The 20,545-nt window shown below is 42.0% G+C and overlaps 2 protein-coding genes across 2 annotated transcripts in view; one reads left to right on the top strand and one right to left on the bottom strand.

Moving 5' to 3' along the window:
* LOC137619153 (cilia- and flagella-associated protein 43-like) overlaps positions 1-17,948 on the bottom strand; it is a 66,470-nt gene extending 48,522 nt beyond the window's left edge. The window contains exon 1 of the mRNA XM_068349340.1: positions 17,874-17,948. Coding sequence (XP_068205441.1) covers positions 17,874-17,948 — 75 coding nt within the window. The remainder of the gene's footprint in view (positions 1-17,873) is intronic.
* Positions 17,949-18,621: 673 nt separating this feature from the next.
* LOC137619154 (zinc finger protein 665-like) lies at positions 18,622-19,974 on the top strand. The gene has a single exon (XM_068349341.1). It carries the CDS (start codon positions 18,622-18,624, stop codon positions 19,972-19,974), a length of 1,353 nt encoding a protein of 450 aa, XP_068205442.1.
* Positions 19,975-20,545: the final 571 nt, after the last annotated feature.

Here is a 20,545-nt window from a genome sequence, read left to right on the forward strand (position 1 = left end):
GGTAATTTGCTTGAAGCCTTCTCTACTTCTGCCTCAACATCTGGAGTATCTAGCTATGATATTGACTCCTTCTCCGAGCCCTCCCTTCAGTTGACTGTGGCAAGGCTGAGGAGAGTCGCAGTACCTGTTCTCAGTCAAGCAGAGCTTTCAGCCCTACCTTGGAACGTTTCCTGGGTCTCTTTTCCTCATTGACCCGTCTAAGTCCCGAACGGTCGCCTCAGGATAAGTTCCCTGTGAGGCGGCCCAAGTTCCGGTGGTATCAAAGCAACGATTAACCGGACTTTCTGGTGCCTTAGGGGCCCGGCGGAACGTTTAGACCTGCAATGGGTGTTGACCTATGGAACCTCTTGATGGGAGTGAATTTTCTCGTCCTTTCCCCACATTTGATGCTGTTCTCGGACTCGTCAAAGAAAAAGGGGGGGGGGGGGCATGTTCCGGTTCAGGCCTATGGTCAGGACCTGAAGGGTACCTCCTTATCATTCAGGTAGGCTTAGAGGCCGTAGTCTGGCCCTTCTACAGATCCTATAGATCCTGCCGAGTCGCTCCGTGCGCGACAACTTCATGGTACTGGCGTATTCCAACCAGCAGGGAGGCGCATTTTCATACTTTCGCATCTTGCAGTAGAGATACTGAGATGATCCGAAGTCCTCTCAATACCACTATCGGCCCGCTCATTCCGGACAGAGGAATGTTCTCTTCGACAATCTGAGCAGAGCCTCACAGATAGAGAGTACCTGGGGGTCTTTGGCCTCTAGTAACCAGCAAGTCCTGGCCTGGGGGACCTGATCCCGACAGCCTGGAACTTCAAGCTTCCGCTGTCCTTCCCCCCAGTCTCAGACCCCAAGACTCTTTGGCAAGATGCTTTCCGGTGACGGTGGGACAACATCGACGCCTACGTCTTCCCACCATTGTTGTCTGTTGAGAAGGGGTCTCAACAAGACCAGGTTGTCTGTCAACCTTTCGATGGCCCTGAGAGCTCCGCTGCGACTATACGCAGAACGGTTTCCGGACCCTCTGCATCCCCTGACGGAACTCCCGGGAGAGCTTCTTCCACGACACAGGCTACTCAAACAACCACACTACAACATCTTTCACAATCCGTTGCATCTCTTCGGCTTCACGCCTGGAGACACTACCCCGCCTCCTCAAGAAGAGACGACCCGCAACAGTCGGGGAGCGGAGGTCGCGTCACCTGCGATAGTCATCCGCAGGGGTCTACCAGGCGAAGTGGAGAGTCTCCTGTGGTTGGTGTCGTGGGAGAGATACCTCTTCCATTGAGGCCTCTACTCCAGCAATAACGGAGTTATTGCTTTTAGGTGGGAGGAAACTCTTTTCCGCTCTCGGCAGTGAAGCCTATCGCTCAGCCTTTCCCTGGCTTTCAGGCTGAAAGGAATAGACTTTTCCTTCCCGCTGGATCTTTCTTCGCTCGTGCGAAGCTACGAACGTACCTGCCCCAGTCGGAGTGAGACCTCCTCCATGGAGCATGGTTCGGACTCTTTAGTCCCTTAAGAGATCTTCTCAAGAACCATTACGTCAGGCCTCTGATCGTAATCCGTCTTGGGGGACGGTGCTCCTGCTCACTCTGGCCTCGGCCAGTGTGTAAGCAATCTTCATGGTCTCGTACGACTCCGCCCTTTCAAGAGAATAGGGGGAGGCAACATTCAGGTTCGCTCCTGAGTTGTTTTCTAGACTCAGAATCTTGGAAGTCCCGGATCTTCCGTTCGACTCCTTCAAGATTTCGAGTCTCCGTTCTGTATCAGATGACCCAGACCTTCTCCTTCTTGCCAGTAAAGGAACCGAGGGGTTATCTTTGAGAACAGCTGCAGTTTGTCCTCACGTGCAAGCCGGTTTGGGAGCACAGGAAGGACACGGGAGAGTCACCAGTATACCTGTTCAGCTCGGACTCAAGGGCATTCATCTCGACCGGAATCCAGACCCTCCCCCGTCACGTCGCCCTACAGCACGATGTCAGATACATCGCAACGTCCCTCGCCTTCGAGTAGAACTACTCTGTGACGCAGGTGCTACAAGCTGGAGTCTGGAAGCGTCTAATGACCTTCGCAGCCCGCTTCCTGCAAGACGTGACCCACAGGAGTTTCGATACGTTTCTATCGCTCTGTGGTGGCTACACAACAGCTGGTCCAACCTCAGGCTCCTTTTTGGACAGGTAGCAGAAGGTTGAGGGCATTGTTACCAGGTTTTAGACTGCATGAATGAAAGAAGTATGTCTGGCCCTTACTTCTTTCTTCATCGTTCCCTCTACTGGGGAAGCAGCATCCTGATCACTGCATAGCTGACCTCAAACTTCTGGAGGTAAACCATGCTTCCTTGTGTTCCGAGTATTGAGACAATACTGTCGCGTCCCCCATACCCTGACGAGGGGGTATTGGGAACGTCCTAACCCAGAGTTCCTTCTGGAACTCCAGGTCAACTGCCTAGGACGGGTCACACTTTCTTCCTTCACACACAAGCTTATGTAGGCCACACGTTTCCTTGCGGAGCAAGGAACTTGTGAGGTGCAGGGACTCCTTTTCTCGGGTGCGACTCACTCGGATTCTGAGTACCCGGGTAAGCCAAAGCCAGTATGGCTGGGGACTTTCCACCCTTCCTAAGGGGTTAGTCACTCAATGTAAATAGCGTGGTTTGTATTTCGGTTATGGAACAAATGACAAATTCGGAGATAATTTGTATTTTTCCTAACCATACAAACCTTAGCTATTTACACATATTTGCCCGCCAGCCCTGTCCCCCAAGTCAAGTCCTACCTCTAAGTGAAGTGAGACATTTCCCCGGTGTGTGAGGGGGGGAGGGGTAGCAAGCTACCCCTCCCCCTACCCCTGCTAACTAGCGCGGGGTAGTAAACCCTCGTTAAAATCTAATGGCTCATCATTTCAGCTACGCCGAAAGGTAAACCCAATGTAAATAGCTAAGGTTTGTATGGTTAGGAAAAATACAAATTATCTCCGAATTTGTCATATTTTGACACAATAGACAGATTTCTTTTTGAGATGGATAATAGATTTACTCATATGTCACCGATAACAGCGTTGAATACACTTGACTGTAATCCTAATGAATTTTTAAATGATGAGAAACTGTATTATTATTATTATTATTATTATTATTATTATTATTTATACTTATATTATTACTAGTTAAGCTACAACCCTAGTTGGAAAAGCAAGATGCTAAAATCCCAAGGGCTCCAACAGGGAAAAATAGCAAAGTGATGAAAGGAAATAAGGAAATAAATAAACAGTATAAGTAGTAATGAAAAATTAAAATAAAATATTTTCAAAGATATTAACCCTTTTACCCCCAACGCTGTTTGGAACTTTCCAACCCTTAACCCCCAGGTGTTTTTCTATTTCAAGCACATTTTGCAATATATTTTTTTTAAATTGCTCTAACAGCCTTAATTTTTGTCATAGAGAGGTCGGGTTGGTCTCATTATTTTGGAAAATGCCTGAAGTTTTTCATAAAGTTATCAAAAATATGCAAAAAAAAAATGTAAACTGCAGTTTTTTGCAGGGACGTTCCGGTACGTCCATGGGGGTAAAGGGATGAGTTTTGTGAAACGTACCAGTACGTCCATTGGGGGTAAAAGGGTTAACAGCATTAAAACAGATGATTAATATATAGACTATAAAAGGACTTATGTCATCCTCTTCAACTTAAAAACATTTGCTGCAAGTTTGAACTTTTGAAGTTCCACTGATTCAACTACCCGATTAGGAAGATCATTCCACAACTTGGTCACAGCTGGAATAAAACTTCTAGAATACTGTGTAGTATTGAGCCTCGTGATGGAGAAGGCCTGTCTAGGTCCTCAACAAGCTGAGATCCTTCCAGGGAACGGCAGCTCTAGTGGCCCCCAAGTGGCCCAAGAGCAACTGGTTCCCTCTAGTGAAGGAACTGAGGCTGAGGCTGGTCCCTGTACCGAACCTAGCACTATCTCACCGGGTTCAGAAGTCGACTGTCCTCGCTTCATCACAGAGAACCCAAAACCTTCATTTCATGATTTTCTTGCCCTAGCGGTTCAGAAAAGATTTGGGATCTCAAAAGGCAGTATAGACTTCTTAGAAGAATACAAGTCTAAGTCAACTAGAAGACAATATGAATCGTCTTGGAAAAAGTGGGGTGCTTTTGTTAAAGCAAAAGGACCGAAAGAAATTTCAATAGACTTCTGTCTGTCCTTCTTTATCCACCTTCATAAATAAGGTCTGGCAGCCAACACGATAACTACGTGCAAGTCAGCCCTGACTAGACCTCTTCTATACGCCTTTCAAGTGGACCTGACGAACGAAATCTTTAACTAGATCCCTCAGACAAATGCTAGACTTAGGCTTGCAGCTCCTCCGAAGCCCATTTCATGGTCTTTGGACAAGGTTCTACATTATGCTTCATCTGTGAACAATGAAGATTGTTCTCTTAAGGATCTAACCCAGAAGGTTATTTTCCTGTTCACTATAGCCTCAGGGGCTAGAGTTAGTGAAATAGTAGCCCTATCAAGAAATGAGGGCTACATTCAGTTCACAGAAGTGGGAGAACTGAATTTCTTTCCTGATCCAGCCTTTCTCACCAAGAACGAGCTACCCACTAAAAGATGGGGTCCCTGGAGAATCTGCCCTCTGAAGGAAGATGTTTCTCTGTGTCCAGTAGAGTGTCTAAAGGTCTATCTTCGTAGAACTTCAGACTTCAGGGGAGGACAGCTCTTCAAAGAAGAAACTTCAGGATCAAACTTATCCCTAGAGCAACTGAGGGCGAAGCTCACCTACTTCATTCGCAGAGCGGATCCTGGCAGTACACCCGCAGGTCATGATCCGAGAAAAATTGCTTCATCACTGAACTTTTATCAGTATATGGACTTTGAGTGTCTTCGCTCATATACTGGATGGAAATCATCCAGAGTGTTCTACAAACACTACGCAAAGCAAGTCCACGAACTGAAGCATTATGTGGTGGCGGCAGGTACTGTATTAAAACCTGTCGTCTAGTGCTGCGATGAACAGTTAATTGATTGGGACTATTAATTAGGGTGAAAAGGTGTTGACACTTCCAGTGCGAAACCTTTTAAGTGAGTGTCACCATGGTGACACTAAGACTATTCAAAATCTCAGATGTGCAATTATACAGGTAACACTTGTGCCGTGTGTACATAGTACACAGTGTTGATAGTATACAACATTTACAGAAATTATTATAGGAAAATTTATCAAAACTTTCAATTTTGGAGTGGCACTCATCATTTCTTCCCTCTCAGGGAGGATAATATTTTCTGTATATGTTGTACGTATAATTCCCTTAACATGTTACATTCGTTACACTCATTATTCCATTTGGTCATTTATTCAAAATAAATGTCAATTAGAGTGTAATTGTGTCCTATTTCGCCCTGCAATTAGCACATTAGATATGCCAGAGTTCTCTTACTTATTTAAGTAAACCTCATATTATTGTATGCTTACAAACAATAGATATAGTTGACGCTTAGTTGTTCCGACAACATATACAAACCGTGAGACCTTTTGTATATCTAGTTGATACAGTGAGCCCTCGCTACTTCGCGGTTCGACCATCGCGGATTCACCACTTCGCGGGTTTTTTTTCATAACCCATATATATATACATATCGCGGATTTTCCGGAAATTTCGAAAATACCGCGATATCTGAAGACCCCAAATACGATATTTCGTTACCTGTAATTCCATTAATACTGTAATTAGTAATATCTGCTCTTACTGATTGTTCATTGCATTACATATGACATATAATTCAGCACAGAAAGAAATAAAACACGAAAAGAGAATGTGATCATACGATAATTCAGTGCTGTATACAGTACGTAGTAAAATTAAATCGAACATGAAACGCAAATCAGATGCAGTCATACCATATTAGAATGGTTTAAGGCTGCTGATGGCTACTACTGTACTACAAATGTAATGGATGTGCATCTTTTCCATGAATCTTTTGTATGTATACGTACGTAGTACTGTATCCAATAATATTCTTTGTTGCAAAAATCACATCTCAAATAAGCGTACGAGAGAGAGAGAGAGAGAGAGAGAGAGAGAGAGAGAGAGAGAGAGAGAGAGAGAGAGAGGGAGAGAGAGAGACATGTCCTACAACAAAACAAGCGTAAAATAGCGTACGTAAAGCTGTATTATTATTATTGTTATTATTATTATTGTTATTGTTGTTATTAAAATTATTATTGTTATTATTATCATTATTATTATTATTATTATTATCATTATTTATTATTATTATTATTATTATTATTACTGTACAGTATACGTAGGGTACCTTGTACTTTGAATTGGTAACCTACGTAGCATATAAGACGGGTTGTGATTGGTTCAAGCGCTGATAGATGACGAATCAGAACCAAAGTTTTGTTATCTAGCCTGTGATTGGTGTTTTGCCCGCATCTCCAACCCGCAGCATCTACGTATTCGCGGTCACTTTGTCTCCCGCCGTATCGCTGTGTAGATGTTGTTAAGTTATTGTGGACTTTAATCTTTGTTGTGCGTGACTGTTTTAAGTTGAACTTTTTGTTGAACTTTCTGTTAAACCCTACTGTACAATGCCTCCCAAGCGTTCTGCTTCTACTAAGGCTGGTAGTGAGCCTAAACGCCACCGAAAGATGATGACGATTGCTGAGAAGGTGACGCTTCTCGATATGTTAAAAGACGGTAGAAGTTACGCGGCCGCAGCCCGCCATTTTGGAGTCAACGAATCCACCGTTCGCTATATCAAGAAGGACGAGGCGTACATTAGAAAGACGGCTACCATCACCTTTAGCAGATCAGCGAAGCGAGTCGTTACCACGCGTAATAAAACGATCGTACGCATGGAAGGTGCTTTAGCAGTGTGGATTGCCGACTGCCGGAAGAAGAACATAGCCTTGGATACGAACACCATCCGAACCAAGGCTTTGAGCTTGTATGAGAATTTTGCGGCAAAGGAACCTCAAGACGACGATGGCGACCATGCTGAAGAAGATGATGATGTAGATGAACCTCAACCAGGGACATCCACTGATTCCCAGCCTCAGAAACAACGTTTTTCCGCCAGCAAAGGATGGTTCGCGAAGTTTCAGAAACGCTTCGCCCTGAAAAGCGTTTCCCTGCACGGCGAGGCTGCTTCCGCTGAACTGCCGCTGCTGAAACTTACGTGAACCAGACGTTCAAGAATATTATCGCCGAAGGTGGATACAAGCCGGAACAAGTGTTTAATATGGATGAGACCGGCTTGTTTTGGAAGAGAATGCCGTCGCGAACTTTCCTGTTCAAAGAAGAAGCCAAAGCCTCTGGCTTTAAAGCATTCAAGGATCGCGTTACCCTCGTGATGTGTGGCAATGCTGCTGGATTTTTGCTAAAGCCGGGGCTTATTTACAAGTCGAAAAATCCTCGCGCTTTGAAAAATAAGAATAAGAATCTCCTTCCCGTGTACTGGATGCATAATCCAAAAGCATGGATTACGAAGATGCTGACCTCCAACTGGTTCCACCAGTGTTTCATCCCGCAAGTCAGCAAATATCTCGTAGAGAAGGGCTTGCCATTCAAGATCCTTCTCCTTATGGATAACGCTGGTGGACACGCAACTGATCTGTCGCATGAGGGCATTCAGGTTGAGTTCCTGCCACCCAACACCACGTCATTAATTCAACTGATGGACCAGGGGGTTATCAGGGCGTTCAAGGCCCTCTACATGAATAATACCTTGGCGGACCTCGTTGCATGTGTGTATGCTGCCCAAGATGATGAGGATAAAGATTTTAACTTGAAGGCGTACTGGCGGCAGTACACCATAGCCACGTGCCTGCAGAACATTCAGAAGGCACTGCAAGAAATGAAAACTGCAACCGTGAATGCGAGCTGGAAGAAGTTGTGGCCCCAGATTGTTTACGACGACGAGGGATTTACTCCGTCTGAAATCCAACACTCTGCAATACGCAAATCTGTGCAGTTGGCTGCGATAATTGGAGGTGACGGGTTTGGCGACATGACGACTGAAGACGTCGACGAGTTGTTGGACTGCCATTCCCAGCCGCTAACTGACGCAGACCTAGAAGACCTGACGAAATCGGCCAGTGAAGAAGAGAGCGAAACACAGGAAGAGACCCAAGAAAATGTCGAAGAAACGGGCTTAACATTAGAACGGCTTGCCAAGACCTGCAACCATGCGAAGGAGTTGAAAGAAATGTTGCAAGAGTGGGACGAGGATATGGTTCGGTCTATGCAGTTCTGCAACAAGATCGATGAAGACATGACTCCCTACAGGATGCTCTTAGAGCGAAAAAAGAAGCAGCGGCAGCAACTTCCGATCACAATGTTCTTCCAGCCTCGCAAAAAAGAGCCAGTTCCTCCTGCTAGTACGCCTTCGGAAGAAATTGAAGAAGTTTCCCAGGAAGAAGTTGAAGAGGTGTCCCAGGAAAAGACACCTCCGTCTGAAGAGACGTAAAATACTATCATTGGCTGGACAGTAGAAGATATCATGAGCTTCATCGTCATCATTTCTACTGTGCAGAAAATTCATCGCCATCATCATTCAAGTTTTTCTTGAACTTCTTTCGTGGTGAGTACAGTAACAATCTTTATTTTTTACTTTAATATTCTAACATTTTAATATTTGTGCCTGTTTTAGTTTAGTACTGTATGCATTAAGTTAAAGGGAAGGTTTTAAAAGTCTGAAGAGTACAGTATACATGTTGTAACCTATCATATTTTTTTTGTTTAAAATTTACATTTACGTACGTAAAACAATCTCTCTCTCTCTCTCTCTCTCTCTCTCTCTCTCTCTCTCTCTCTCTCTCTCTCTCTCTCTCTCTCTCTCTCTCGTAAATTGTTTTCCTGCTTTGCTACGTACAGTATGTACTGTATGATTTTATATAGATACGGTAAATAATATTTGTAATAACATATTTTCTAAAAGCTTTTACTGTAAATATCATTATTTATCACTTTCATCATGCGCGTTAAATGCCTTCTTTGTTTACTGAGCGTGGTTGTTTACTGAGCGTACTTTATGACGCCGTCGTTTCAGGCGGCGTCATAAAGAAAAACATTTCATTTGGAAGCCCTAAGAAAAATTAAGTAAAACATTGGTAATAACAAAATCAACATACTGTATAATCAATATAATCGATGCAAATACTAACCTATACACAGATGTGTACAGTACACTAAATGCGTTTGTTTCTTCATTATGATCAGAGAAACGTAAACAAACATTGGTTGCCATTTTTTATCGTGCTTTTTGGCGTGTTTAGGAAACGCATGATATAAAATCGCCTTTAATATTTGTGCCTGTTTTAGTTTAGGGTACTGTAGTACATGCATTAAGTGTTCTGTACATTAAAGGGTAGTTTGTTAACAGTACTACGTACAAGGGAAGGTTTTAAAAGTCTGAATATACATGTTAAATAAATAGGTAAATATGGTGTCACTACTTCGCGGATTTTCACCTATCGCGGTCGGGTCTGGAACCTATCTACCGCGATAAACGAGGGTTCACTGTACTTATGTTTGTTCATGCAATATCTGCAAACCTTGAGACCCCTTTTCTGCTGTCTAGTATGACTCTTCCCTGCAGGGAGCAGGATGCACTAACATTGTCCATGATTAGTGGTAATGACGGATAACGGTAACGTCATTTGTCTCAATGGTCCGGATGACCATAGAAAAATTGTCCCAAGGTTAAGGCACCCATGAAAATCCACAGATACAGTACTTTCTAGTAATTCTCTGGTAAACTTCCATCAGGACGACATGGCTTGAGCCAAAAAAACGGATTTTGATCGAAGCGAAAAATCTATTTTTGGGTGAGATAGCCATGTCGTCCTGATGGACCCGCCCTCCTTTTCTATAGAAAAGGCCTTGGCAGGATCCCTCCCGAAATTACTGTATCTGTAGCACCATGCTCAATGCTACAAAGAATGAGCGCCATCTAGATACTCAATACTGTAGTAGTACAGGAGGAAGGGTAACCTTGATGACGGCTCCCCTTCAATTTTTGCTACTCTTCCCCTTCGAAAAGAAAACGCTATTCGGGGTGAAGATTGCTATGTGTCGTATCAAGATATACGTCCCCTGATATTATGCGATATCCTCAAGAGAAATTTTAAGGATATTCGCGCCAGGAGTTAGAATTCTGGAGACCTAAAGGTTAATTCTCTGGGAATATCACTGTAGCCAAATATCCTTTAGAAAGCTACCTATAGGAACCTTCCATCAGGACTATCTCACCCAAAAATAGATTTTTCACTTCGCTCAAAATCCGTTATTTTATTTTGTTAAAATTTGTATGTATACTTTTTCTCCATACGTACTGTATTCATAAAAAGAGAAGATGACGGGAAACTATTCATTTTTGGAATAATATCGACATTGAATTGGATTCGGGGCGGACATAGCAATAAAAACATCATATTGATATAAAAATAACAATTATTGTTATTACTTCTAATTTTTTTATCACTTAATATTACTAATGTATTATATTTTTGCTTCCCAAATGTATTTGTGCTGGCCTTGGTTAACCTCCTCCCTTATAATAATAGTTATAATGATAATATGGTAGTTTCATGAAAATAACCAGTCTTTAATTGTCATACGTTTGTTTTTGAAAAATAATTTTTGGGTTAACAACAATGTACTGCATTGTTAAATGTACAGCAAGGGAAAGTAAAAGATATTTAGATACCAGAAATGTATAACAAGAACAAATGGAGAGAGGCAGAGATTAAAGCCTTTGTTTTGCATATTTAGGACAAATGTAACTGTTCCCATGTGTCCTACAATCCCTCGTCCTACTTCGAGTTAAACTGGATAGGTGGCAGCGCTTCTTTCAGTCTGCTCATAACTGGCATTTGCTTCGACCGCTGCAGCGTACGGACGTACTTTACAGTGCTTGCCAGAATTGATGATTCTTTTCTTTTAACTATGCGATTATTGAACAATGGAATGGAAACAGAAACTTGTGATTTCCGGGGAAAGGGAAGACGCTGCAACCGACTCTGTGCTTCATGTCGTGAGCATGTCTGTTCCCAAGCATCTACTTGCTCTGAGTGTCAATTGTGACTTCTGGTTCAGTGGCAGACGTATGCCCCGAAGGGGAAGAAGCTTGCAAGGAATTCGTCGGAATCGGACAGGTTAACACCAAAGAAGGCAGAGACAGTGGGAAGGCTTTTGACATTATGGAGAAAGAAAAGTAGCATAACTGGCTCTTCTCCTTCATTCCTCTATCCCTCTCTTGGGATTAGTGGCCGAGGCGTTTACATGCTGGTTGGGACCAGATATTGCTAAGTACCACTTCAGAGCACCATTTTTTATCCAAAGAAGTAAATCTCCCCATTCTCCATGAGAGCTGTGAGGTGTTGAATCTCTACCAACCCATTATTCTTATATTTGGTATGTAATTCTTACTGATGTCCCCTTTGGGGCTATGATTTCTCCTTACATGGTATGTTACAATTTATGTACGACCCAGAGCCTATCAGTATCTCATCCTTATGATAAACAAGGGGTAATAGTGTCCTTGCTTTGCTTCTCCACAGATCTAGCCTGGAACACTTTCAGAGAAGTCACAGAACCTTCCAGTTGTGGTTCCTAGGAGACTTTCAACCCTCCAAGTAGTGAGTGTCCATTAATAAAGAACGAGGATTTTCATTATGCATATGAACAAATGACTAATTTTATAAATGATTTTTTAATCTAACTTCCCTCCTCAAACCAACTTCTAAGTCCTGGGCCGAAGTATGAAAAGTGAGTTATGAGCTGACTGGGTTGGGCTTCTTGGCCTGCACCCTCTCCTTGTGGATAACTGGTTGTTATCTATTTCAAGGAGTCAGGTTTGTATGGTTAGGAAAAAGACAAATTAATAAACATTACCTTAGAATAACTTATCTAGCCCTGAATCCCATTAACCTACCCCAGATTTTTACCACATTAACAATTCTGATACCTCCTATTCCATACGGCCGTTGGTAACACTGACAGCTGGAACAAGAGTTCATACAACACTCGTCAGTTACTTCAGAGCAACCGGTCGAATAATAACCGTTTGTTCCTGTAGAATTTCAATATCCTTTTTGCCGTCAGCACCTTCGATCATTTGTGTGATTGCTGATGTCTTTATATGTATTATTGATATCAGTAGTGCTTTATTTTAACTGTTTGATTGCCTTTTTTATTATTATTATTATTATTATTATTATTATTATTATTATTTGCTAAACTACAACCCTAGTTGGAAAAGCAGGATGCTATAAGCCCAGGGGCCCCAACAGGGAAAATAGCCCAGTGAGGAAAGAAACAAGGAAAACTAAAATATTTTAAGAACATTAACAACAGAATAAATATTTCCTATATAAACTATAAAAATTTTAACAAAACAAGAGGAAGATAAATTAGATAGAATAGTGTGCCTGAATGTACCCAAATTTGTTGTGCAACCCAAATTCTTTATGAAGCTGCCCTTCCTGCAGAGTCAGAATGAGTTGTAAGGAATATGACCCCCATGAGAGCTGTTCCAGTGGCAGAGTTACGGTTTTCAATCTTGAATACCTTTGGCAAATTGTGTTACTCATGGCCTGGAAATAGATGGCTACGTAGTTCAATAATCATAAGTCATCACAGCTGGAAGGGCTTTCGAAGATAAGAGAAAAGGCCATGGTTAATGATGAATTTTATTCTCTTAGAAATGTCCCTTCTGCTTGGCAATCAGGATTTAGACAATCGCCTTCCAGCTGAAGCAACACCTGGTTTGCTGGTCGATGCTGGCTCCTTGGGATGCATTGTGACCTCGTCGTCCCCCTTCATTTGGCTTAATACAGACCCGTGTGAACTTCAGACAGTTTGAGTCTTCTCATTCCTGTTTCCCTTTTGTTTGGTGACAGTCACTTCACATGTAGGCTACTCAGGCTTTGCTTGTCTGTCCCAGTAACTTGTGGAATTGGAAGCTCTCCTCGATCACTACCTTTAGTTCCCCATCAAGAGTTTGTCCTTTCATTGTCCCTTTTTCTATGTCTATGCTATTTGGGTGTGTGACTTTCTAGGCACCTAATGTGCTTTAAGCAGTTGGGAGTTTGGAATAAGTTGATTATTTCACTTCTTGTGCTATGACTTCCTCTGATCATAGAGCTCATGGGATGTTTTCTTATTGCTAGCAATAACACCTGATCTAGATATTGATCTCCGGCACCATTTTTCAATTAGTTTGTTATGCATGTTGCACAAGATTTTTCATAATTTTGGTCATCCTGTACATTTAGATCTTCTCAGACATTTCCATCCCACTTGTAATACTAGGCATGCAGTCAATTCTAATATTCAGGCCTACCCCACCATGAGGCTCAGTACTACACAGTATTCTAGAAGTTTTATTCCAGCTGTGACCAAGTTGTGGAATGATCTTCCTAATATGGTAGTTGAATCAGTAGAACTTCAAAAGTTCAAACTTACAGCAAATATTTTTATGTTGAATAGGCTGACATAAGTCTTTTTATAGTTTATATGTGAAATATCTGTTTTGATGTTGTTAGTGTTTTTTAAATATTTTGTTGTAATTGTTCATTATTTCTCATATCGTTTATTTCCTTATTTCCTTTCCTCATAGGGCTATTTTTCCTTGTTGAAGCCCTTGGACTTATAGCATCTTTTCCCAACTAGGTTTGTAGCTTAGCTAGTAATGATAATACTAGCAGTTTGATTTCACATTTGGATCATGTAATTTTCTTTCATTTTACTATTTGTTGTTTCTCGCACTCAGTTTTCTGAAAAGCGTTTGCATAGAGGCGCCTGTTCGTGCATCAATATCATCTACCTCAGGAATGTAGTTAGTCAGCTGATGATCAAACGTAACTGTTTCCTTTTGTTTAATAGTGTAGTCTTTAGACTGTTTGGTGGGAGTTTCAATGGATACTCCTACTGTTCTTTTCCCTTCCATTAGAAGAAATAGGGTTTGCCATTCCTCCATTGAAGACGAAGAAACGACAGTAGTCAAGCTCTGTTGTGTTTTTCTCTTCAAATTCCACGCCTGCGATGTTTTGACTCTCCTCTCTTTCTCCTGGTGAGCGTACGCTGACTCCACTCCCTATGCGAATATCTTAGGAACATTTCCACGCAACTGATGATGCAAACCTATTCGGAATGTTTCCATCTTTGCTTTTTATCACAGGTTTATTTTGCGATTGCTCGATGTACGGTACCTCATTTTAGATCATTTTGAGCTTCTGTGGTTAGGCGAGACTTCCTGGAATCTCTACCCTTTGCAATCATAAGACTTATCAAGATTTCTATGAGAATTGCGACGTATGCAGCCAACAATTGTGTCGACACGAGAATAGTTACAGATGGTTTAAAATAATGGGAACCAAGATGTATGTCCACTGCAGGTTCTAGAGCTTTCAAATGTGCAGATCCAAATTTTTACAGCAGGCTTACACTAGACACCCAAAAGACTGGAGATATTAAGAATTTCAAGAAGAAATTGAGGACTTTCTTGTTTTCTAAGTGCTTTGATATGTGGATTTGACATTTAATGTGGACTACATTGTATAATACTTTATTCCTAAGACTATATACGACAAGTCTTTTAAGGTCCGGTAAGGTACAAGGTTTCCATGTGTGATAGACCATGGGAACAGTCTTTTAAGTAAAGTAGAGGAGGATGACTTGTTCAGTGAGACCGCTCGTACTCTTACGTAGAGTAGCCAACGTTCCCAATAGCCCTTGTCACTTTCTAGTTTCCTCGTTGGTTCTAGGAACTTTTTATCTAAAATATGATTAATTCGTTCAGAGAGGCGTTTTGTTAGGTAGGGATTCCTGGCATCCATGGGGACCAGGATAAAGGAGCCCACGATCTCAAAGTCTTGGTTACGGCAATAGTTCTCACAAGAACGTTCCTGTTGTCAAGTGTTGGAGGCAACAGGTATTCTGCCAGTTGATGTTGGTGACCATGATCGGTGTGAAGTTTCCCTTATTTTCGCCTGACACTGAACCAGCGAGACAGGTCTCCTCCAGGAGACGGAGTTGCCAACTTTGCCCTTTGCTCTCCGCTTATTATGTCATTCTGAGGAGAGGAGAGGTATTTATTAGTGCCTTTTTGTTAGGCACCTTTTAGGATTTAGTAACAGGTCTATCCTGGCGATCATTCCAATCCTAACTCTGTTGGTGTGCTCCCTCCTCTTTGGTTGTTGAGCACTAGAAAATCCCCTTCCTGTGCCTTTCTCTTGACGCAGTGCCTTGATGAATAAGACGACAGCTAGTCTGCTGTCGGCGTTTTGCAACTTGAGTCATGGGTGGCGTTACCTCTTGTGTTCTAACACTGGAACAATGCTTTGCTGAGTCTGGCAAAACAATGCAGTTTGCAGCCTCTGCTAATGACTTTGGACAACTCTGATCTTCCCCCCCTCCCCATATTGCCTGACAACAGTCCACTTAGTTGTCCTAGGCACTCATTATAGAGAAATAAGTTGCCTCCTTTCTGTAAACCCCTTAACTCTTTGATGATGACAGCTTCCTGTTAAGCGAGGCAACAGGTGGTTGCTTCGGTATTGTCTACACTGACATAACCTCCCTCCCTTACATTGCCTGACACAAAGTCAGTGGGACTATTAGGTTCTTTCTCATGAAGATGGAGATGTCTCTTATGCGTGATTTGTCCCTCGTTTCTTGTTGAGTGTAGTTGGAAAAGTGTATGGTAGAGTACTGATTAATAGGATTAAAGATAAAACAGAGAATTAAATCTTAGAAGTACAGGGTGGTTTTAGAAGAGGGAGGGGTTGTATGAATCAGATTTTTACAGTTAGGCAAATATGCGAGAGATATTTAGCAAAAGGTAAGGAGGTTTATGTTGCGTTTATGGATCTGGAGAAAGCGTATGTTAGAGTTGATAGGGAAGCAATGTGGAATGTGATGAGATTATATGGAGTTGGTGGAAGGTTGTTGCAAGCTGTGAAAAGTTTCTACAAAGGTAGTAAAGAATGTGTAGGAAATGAAGTGAGCGATTGGTTTCCGGTGAGAGGGGCTGAGACAGGGATGTGTGATGTTGCTGTGGTTGTTTAACTTGTATGTTGATGGAGTGGTGAGAGAGGTGAATGCTCGAGTGCTTGGACGAGGAATGAAACTGGTAGTCGAGAATGACCATGAATGGGAGGTAAATCAGTTGTTGTTTGCGGATGATACTATACTGGTTGCAGATGCGGAATAGAAGCTTGGCCGATTAGTGACAGAATTTGGAAGAGTGTGTGAGAGAAGGAAGTTGAGAGTTAATGTGGGTAAAAGTAAGATTATGAGATGTACGAGAAGGGAAGGTGGTGCAATGTTGAATGTCATGTTGAATGGAAAGTTACTTGAGGAGGAGGATCAGTTTAAGTACTTGGTGTCTGCTGTTGCAGCAAATGGTGGAGTGGAAGCAGATGTACGTCAGAGAGTGAATGAAGGATGTAAAGTGTTGGGGGCAGTTAAGGGAGTAGTAAAAAATAGAGGGTTGGGCATGAATATAAAGAGAGTTCTGTATGAAAAAGTGATTGTACCAACTGTGATGTATGGATCGGAGTTGTGGGGAATGAAAGTGACGGAGAGACAGAAATTGAATGTGTTTGAGATAAAGTGTCTAAGGAGTATGGCTGGTGTATCTCGAGTAGATGGGGTTAGGAACAAAGTGGTGAGGGTGAGAACGGGTGTAAGAAATGAGTTAGCAGCTAGAGTGGATATGAATGTGTTGAGGTGGTTTGGCCATGTTGAGAGAATGGAAAATGGCTGTCTGCTAAGGAAGGTGATGAATGTAAGAGTTGATGGGAGAAGTACAGGAGGAAGGCCAAGGTTTGGGTGGATGGATGGAACGAAGGATATTCTGGGTGATAGGAGATAGATGTGAGAGAGGCAAGAGAGCGTGCTAGAAATAGGAATGAATGGCGAGCGATTGTGATGCAGTTCCGGTAGGCCCTGCTGCTTCCTCTGGTGCCTTAGATGGCCGTGGAGGTATCAGCAGTAGGGGATTCAGCATTATGAAGCTTCATCTGTGGTGGATAACGGGGGAGGGTGGGCTGTGGCACCCCTAGCAGTACCAGCCGAACTCGGTTGAGTCCCTTGTCAGGCTGGGAGGAACGTAGAGAGTAGAGGTCCCCATTTTTTTTTTCATTTGTTTGATGTTGGCTACCCCCCAAAATTGGGGGAAGTGCCTTGATATAAGTATGATTTATGTTCTTGATGTCAGTTTTCTAGAATTGACCAATATTCAGTCCAGTTGTCTGGCCTTCAGTTCCCCTCCCTTCCTGTCTGACAGGGTCACAGGAGAGTGTGGGTTCTACTGGCAAGAAATAGAAGTCTCTCTAATTTTCTCTCTTCAGGATCGAGACTTTGCATACGTTACCCTTCCTTTTGGCGAAAGGCTCAAGAATTAAGTACAGTAATGGCATTTGGTATCTTTTTAGGGAAGTTCTCTTTCTGTCCTTTTAATTATAGTAATGATAATCTTCTCTTCCTATCTTTCTTCCCTGACTAAACAGATTAGATTAGACTCTCATGTCTTGCAAGAACAGTGTTGGCTCTGGTTTTTGTCACCATGTTTTTTGTGACGCTTTTTTTGAGGTGTCTTTCTGGCTCATGGAGAGAGGGTTAAGCGATAGACAAGCTTGTTCGGTCGCCAGGGGCGATCCGTATGCTTTCCGTTCTGTCTTATCAAAGGGTTTATCTTAACTGGTCCATTTCTCCTTGTCCCTTTCCTTTTTGATGTTGGGGCGACCCTCTAGTCAGGTGCACTTTTCATTGTCCTCCTCAAAGAGGATGTTGGACTGGAACTTGACCTGCTCACATCAATTGATTTCTGATGACCTCCCTCTGGATTGACCTTCAGTTCTTACTTGGCCTTCTCTGGTGCAGTCCGCTGCATCAGGTAAGAACTGTTCAGGTTTAAGTTTGGGGTGTTCTCGCTTCATGCTTATCCTCCCATTCCGCTCAAAACGGGGAAATTTCACCATTTCCCTAATCCTTGTTAATGTGGGTAATCAGGCTTGATAAATTATCCTAAGATAATATTTATTAATATGGAATTTTCAAACTAAAATAGATATTAATGATATCTGGATAATTTAGCTAGTCCTATCCTTCCATCCCCTGGAGTTACACAACTGACAAGAGTGTTGAGTTAACTCTCGTTCCAGCCGTTAGTGTTACTATCTGAGGTACAGAATAGGATGTATCACTGTTGCCAGTCTAGTAAATAATTTAGGGGTTATTGGGATTCAGGGCTAGCTAAATTATCAGGTAAGTATTATTAATACTAATTTTAGTTTGAAAATTCCTTATTACTTTTAAAATTTGTTATTTTAGTTTAAAAAGTTGTCATTTTATTACAGAAAACTCTGTTTTTATCTTTTACATCTCCACTGATAGTAGTTCTCTATTCTTTCAGATTTCTCATCCCAAAGGAAATAATTGCCCACCTCAAGTGGCAAAATTGTGCAAACTACTGAAGATATCTGCAAGAGATACAGGACTGGGAAAAGGGAAGAAGGGTTTGTGTTGGTTCATGTTGTAGGACTTTAATGTAAAGAATAGGAAGTTTAGCATTAATTTTACATTTTTTGGCTGTTGAAGATAACATTAAAGATGTCAACTTGTGATAGGGAGATGATGAGAAACTCTGAATCATTAGAATTTCCAACAAAAAGCAAAATGGAAGATTCGTTTTCACACACTGCCGTCAAGTTAGAAAAGGATGATTTTGTTGACAGTGTTGGACATTTTAATGATGGCTCTCATTTCATGGAGTCAGGCATGGAATTCATAGCAGAGCCAGAAGTATTAATCAAAGTAGAGCCAAAAGTATTTGAGCCAGGTAAAGGTGACGTGAAATATCCTTTTGACAACGATGCATCAGTGAATGAGGAGGGTTTACAAATCGGTGAAAGGGAAGTCAATAAAGAGGAGGAGAAGAATGTAAAGACAGGTGAGAAAGAGGAATGTGGCATACAGCTGGGATCCAATAGGAATGATGACGAAGAAAACGGCAGGGGAGAAGAATCTTTACAGAATAGGGAGGGGCAGATCGAAAACAGTGGCTGTGAAAAACCTCTGTATCAAGAAAGTGATTCCAAAACTCAAACTGACGTTGTTATGAGAGAAAAGTCGTATATGGGTTGGAATTACGAAAAACAATTTAGCGGAGTAGTTAAACCGCACGTTCACATGCTAAGTCACACTGAAGGCCAGTTCAGATGCGAAGAATGTGACAAAATATTTTCTAACGAAGTTAATCTTAAAGCGCATAATGAAACTCACACTAAGAATAAGCCGTTTAAGTGCACTATCTGCGACAAAGCGTTTGCTGATAGAAGTAATCTCACATGCCATTATAGAATTCACACGGGGGAAAAACCATTCAAGTGCAGCGTCTGCGACAAAGCATTTTCTCAGAGTTGTGCTCTCACGAGACATTTTAGAACTCACACTGGGGCGAAGCCATTCAAGTGCAGTGTCTGTGACAAAGCATTTTCTGAGACAGGTCATCTTACAAGCCATTATAGAACTCACACTGGGGCAAAGCCATTCAAGTGCAATATCTGTGACAAAGCATTTTCTGTGAGAAGTCATCTGACAAGACATTTTAGAATCCACACTGTGGAGAAGCCCTTCAAGTGCAGCATCTGTGACAAAGCATTTTCTGAGCGAGAACATCTCACAAATCATCATAGAGTTCACACCAGCGAGAAGCCAATCAAGGGCAGTGTCAGTGACAAAGCATTATACGAAATGGCATGTTCCTCTCGGGAGTTTTTCACAGGAAAGCTATACGGATGTCCCGAGTGTGGCAAAGAATTTTCTCAAAAAAATGATCTCACAAGACATTTTAGAATTCACTCTGGGGAGAAGCCATTCAAGTGTAGTGGCTGTACCAAAGCATTTTCCAGGAAGTTTTGTCTAGTAAGTCATTTGAAGAATTGTGCCGGAAAAAAGGTGTAAGGATTTGGGAAGCCGTTTCTTTCGCAAAGAGGAGAAGGCTGTTACAAAGAGATTCAATTTCCATGCTAGCTAGACTCTAGTACTTTCTCTTATTAGTTTATTCAACTGGAATTGAGATATTCCTTTGCAAATGATTCTTAAGAGGACATTTTCAAAGAAGTTGAATGGAATTTTGATCAAGTAAGAAAATCATGCCCGATTGAAAGAAATCATCTGTGTTTCCTTGGTGATGTTCAGCTGCTTGTGATGTTGCACTCTGATGAGTCATCTCTTGTTAGCTAGTTATATACCGCCTCGTACTGTACCTCTTGACTCACTACTTATTCACATCCTTTGTTGCATAAGAACATTTGATAGTTAGAAACCTGAACAGTATTTGTGGAAATTAAATAATCAAAGGAAATACTTGGACAACAGAAAATAAAAGTGTTTTATGTGCATTTGTCTGCAGATCTCTTTTGCTGTATGTGCTGGAGGAGGGACATGGTTACTGTAGTGCCTCTTTTTGTAATGATCTTGGTACTAAGTGAAATTTAACTCAATTGATGTATTATTATGCAGAAATTGCTTT

This window comes from Palaemon carinicauda, chromosome 25 (assembly GCF_036898095.1).
Source record: "Palaemon carinicauda isolate YSFRI2023 chromosome 25, ASM3689809v2, whole genome shotgun sequence".
In the NCBI taxonomy this organism is placed as follows: domain Eukaryota; kingdom Metazoa; phylum Arthropoda; class Malacostraca; order Decapoda; family Palaemonidae; genus Palaemon; species Palaemon carinicauda.